We start from the raw sequence: 4,050 nt of genomic DNA, 5'->3' as shown, positions 1-4,050 counted from the left end.
TATTTCTTCCATGTCTCTTATGTACTTATTTATGTGTCTTACATACTCGGTACATTATTTGTACTACCATCCCTTTTACCTGGGGACGCTATGTTTCATGCCCGCAGATCCAGATAGACAGGTCGAGAGCCCTCCAAGTAGGCTATCAGCTCAGCGGAAGATGTTGGTGCGCTTCATTTACTTCAGAGTTGCGTGTTTGGTTAGTATGATTTAGATATGTATTGCTTGGTATGGCGGGACTCTGTCCCGACCTTTATGACATTTATGTACTCTTAGAGGCTTGTAGACATATGTCGTGTACGTGAAAGATTGTGCGGCCTTGTCGGCCTTTGTTTCGTGTTTATAAAAGATCATGTTGACCTATTAGGCCCGTATGTCATGTGTATATGATGATGTAATAAGAAAGATACGTTACGTTGGTACTCGGTTGAGTAAGGAACCGGGTGCCCATCGTGGCCCATCGGTTTGGGTTGTGACATTATTTCGAGCTTATCTAAATAATAGCCCATCATCAGTCCCGGTTTCTGGAGAGTTGGACATCTTTCGTGGGAATCCCAGTTTGTTTGGTAGTGTTCGCACCGGATGGCACAACGCTGGTGAATACGAGGCATTGATGTTTCGTTTAGGTTCGTGATGTGTGTGCCTCATGGTTTTCTTGTCTGATTCCTGCCGTTCAGCTCGGAGATGCTACCGGCATGAGATATTTCAGCTGTGTTGAAGCAACTTTTGTCCTTCGATCGAGATGTTCCTGTGTACTTTCATCCACGCGAGTCTTACGTGCTTGCTCGGACAGAGTGTGAGGGAAGGATGAGATTTTCTTCGCTCCAGACCGGTATTCTAGTGGGAAATGCAGGTCGGTGACATCGTTCGATTTGTTTAGTATATTAATGGTTGATGGGGCGAAGATATTTGTGCCCGGTGATCTTGTTTGGCTCTTCTTCTTCTTTTGCGTTGTTCTTGTGTCCTGCGTGGGTTGGGTTTTTTCCTCCGCGCTCCTTTTGGTGAGTGATTGCATTTCTTGGTTTCGATCTGGGAGAAATCCCTACAGACGGCGCTAAATTGTTTGGCTCAAAAGATGTTATGACCTTTTTGAACAAATCAATCAAAGATGAAAGGAAAAATCTTAGCCAAATATAATTAATTCCGGATAGAAACGTTAATGACAATAATTTCACATGAGATGAGAGAGGCAGGATTGATCTTATTAAGATTAAACTTTTTTTTTTTCATCAATTGATGAGAAAGTGAATTTACATGTAATCTTCGAGGTCATTTCCCCGTTTTCTAGGATACAAGAGAGGAGCTTTTTCTCTTCCTTTTTCCTGGAAAAAAAAACTGGAAAAGCCCCCCTTTCAAGAGCTCTTTTTGGCTATATATAGTTGAGGCCACTGTACCCTTTGCTTGACTCGACACTTTCTTGTCGCTAGCGTGTCCCAGTTGTGTTCCTTTTGTTTTTAGGCATTACTCTTTTCGACCTGTCGGAAGTCACAGAAGGAAAATGGAGTGGGATCTATTGACGTTCACTGCCCAGTTACTGAGGCGGGGTGTTGGGGCAACTTGGTCGTGGTGGTCAGATTTTGACCAATACAATACTGCCCATGTATATAACTTAAATCTAATTTTTTTAACTACTCCGAAATGGACATACAGTTGGTATTGGTTATTTAAATCATTTATTTCTATTACTACACTCAAATATCTCTATAATAATATCTCTATATAACAATCATTCACTATAAAAGTCAAGTTTTTCTCCAAGTCGATTTTTATGTTATGTTATACATATATATTCTCTATAATAGAACTTCACCATATCAGCAAAAAATATTGGAATAATTAGTTGCCATAATTACCATTGAGTAGTAACTAGTAAATCCTCTTCTCCACGCGTCAAAACTTTCTTCTCCTTGTAAAGCCACTACTATTTTTGCTACTTTGAGGGAGCTAGAAAATCCTTCTCGTTACTAAAATCTACTGGCTCTTTATGTATAAGTAGTCACTTCTTGAGCTTTATATTTGCTCACGCACATTTCTATTGAGAAAAATCTGAAGTTGAAGGAGAGAGTGAGGTGATAATGGAAAGTAGAAGAGAAGTTTACTTTGTTTTCATGAACTATGATCCAGAATATGAGCGCCTTAAATCCAACAGGTTAGAATCATCCTTTTATCTTATGTAAAATCATTTTCTACAAACTATGTTCTTAGTTTTACTAATTTGTCGAAAATGACATACATAATATTATATCATAGAACGAAGAAGGGAACACAAGAGCTTGATCTGTACTTATGCAAGAAACATGATGAGTTGCTAGAAAACACCCTTGAGCCAGGCAGCTACAACAAGACAATGTCCTTAGTTATTGTTGATGGCTTTGCTGTAGAAATCACGGATAATCAGGTATCTTTTTATGATCTCACGAGTGTTTGGTATAAAAGAAAATATTTAATTTCCGGAAGAAATTTTTTCGCATTATCTCTAAAATTTAAAAACTTTTTTAAATTGACTAACGGGCAATCTAGTACACAAAGCATCTCGCATTCAAGTAGAGTTCCGGGAAGGGTTGTACCCAAGGAGTGTGATGTAGACTACCTACCCTAATACAAATATTAGTGGCTACTTTTGCGGCTTGAACCCATGACCTATAAGTAAAATATAGTTTTGTGTTTGGTTATCAGAAAAACTTGTTTTCTCGAATGTTTTCTTTCATACGAAACACACATTTTCACTTGTTATGTATTTTTCCGGTGTATAAGATATTTAAAGGGGGCCTTGGCGTAACTGGTAAAGTTGTTATCATGTGACCAGGAAGTCACGGGTTCGAGCCGTGGAGACAGCCTCTTGCAGAAATGTAGGGTAAGGTTATGTACAATAGACCCTTGTGGTCGGCCTTTCCCCCGCGCATAGCAGGAGCTTAGTGCACCGGACTGCCCTGATACAAAAAATGTTCTGGTAATTTAAATATTATTAGTTGAGGTGTGCACAAGATAGCCGACACTATAGTTCTATTAAAAACAAATTATTATTCTCAATATTATTGACATTTCACCAATTTTACAGGCTAATGTGCTTCGATCAGCAAAAGACGTGAGGGTTGTAGAGAAAAATCAAGAGCTTGCATAATGCCGGCCAAGGTTAGGAGGAGGCGTGATCCCAACTGTTTGAGGCTGGGTTCGCTCAATGATTTCTGGTAAATGAAATTTAGAAAACTACGAGTAAAATAAAAAAATTTAAAAAAAAAAAAGGTTGGGTGGGGGCAAGAATATTGTGCAAGTAAATGCTTCGTCTTATGGTACGAAAGCATATATGAAGTCATTATTGTACTTTAGATAATAATTGTTCTCTAAATATATCCCCCTCCCCGACCATGTATTTCACTTTTTAAGTGTACGTGATAGAAAGTGTAATCACTTTTAGATAATACTAGTATTTATGGACGCGCATTGCACGTTAATAAAACACGTAATGATTTTAAATATTTATTTATATGAAGGAACAATAAAATTTAATTAATAAGAAATTTTTTATGTATAATAGTACAACAATCATCTAAGTGCCGAAATATATTATTATATTAGCATAAGACATGAATTTAAAATAAAAGGGTATCATCAAAACTTACACAAATGATCAATTTTTTCATGTTAGTTATATAATTATGTATTATAGTTTAAAAGTATTTAATGTGATGGTATCTTAACGAACATTTCTTCGTGGACAATATTTTTTTGTGTATATTTCCTTCAGATACTTTAGTTGTTCTGCCTTAACCAGAACTCTTGTTGTCGATCTTGATATTCCTCTTGAAAGTGCAACATATAGTTGTTTGTGGAAGAAAATATATTGTCATAAATATAGTCCAATATTTAGGATGTTTGTTCTTGTGCTTTATTTGTTATATTTGCAAAACATAAACATAATAAAAGTTATTTTCACACAAATTTAAAAGAATATTCCTTAGTTTCAGAAGACGAAAGTTAAATTTAGGGATAAGAATATACTTAGAAGCACATTGACAAGTATCATAATTTTGCATGTATGACGTTATTGTC

General features: G+C 36.5%; 1 protein-coding gene across 3 annotated transcripts; it reads left to right on the top strand.

Annotated features, from left to right (window-relative positions):
* Positions 1–1,869: 1,869 nt before the first annotated feature.
* LOC104244276 (subtilisin-like protease SBT2.4) lies at positions 1,870–3,419 on the top strand. 3 transcript variants are annotated; one of them, XR_011403157.1, is made up of 4 exons: positions 1,870–2,149; positions 2,251–2,398; positions 2,807–2,974; positions 3,059–3,419. XR_011403157.1 is itself a non-coding variant. In XM_070160648.1 (4 exons), the coding sequence occupies exons 1-3, from the start codon at positions 2,076–2,078 to the stop codon at positions 2,903–2,905; spliced, it is 321 nt and encodes a 106-aa protein (XP_070016749.1). In that variant the 5' UTR covers positions 1,871–2,075; the 3' UTR covers positions 2,906–2,950; positions 3,059–3,419. The 3 variants fall into 3 exon arrangements, 2 of the variants coding, with proteins under 2 accessions (XP_070016749.1, XP_009797966.1); XM_070160648.1 differs by having other exon boundaries at positions 1,871–2,149; positions 2,807–2,950; XM_009799664.2 differs by lacking the exon at positions 2,807–2,974 and having other exon boundaries at positions 1,875–2,149.
* The last annotated feature ends 631 nt before the right edge of the window (positions 3,420–4,050 follow it).

Source organism: Nicotiana sylvestris, chromosome 10 (genome assembly GCF_000393655.2).
Source record: "Nicotiana sylvestris chromosome 10, ASM39365v2, whole genome shotgun sequence".
In the NCBI taxonomy this organism is placed as follows: Eukaryota; Viridiplantae; Streptophyta; class Magnoliopsida; order Solanales; family Solanaceae; genus Nicotiana; species Nicotiana sylvestris.
This window is presented reverse-complemented; position numbering and strand designations above follow the sequence as displayed.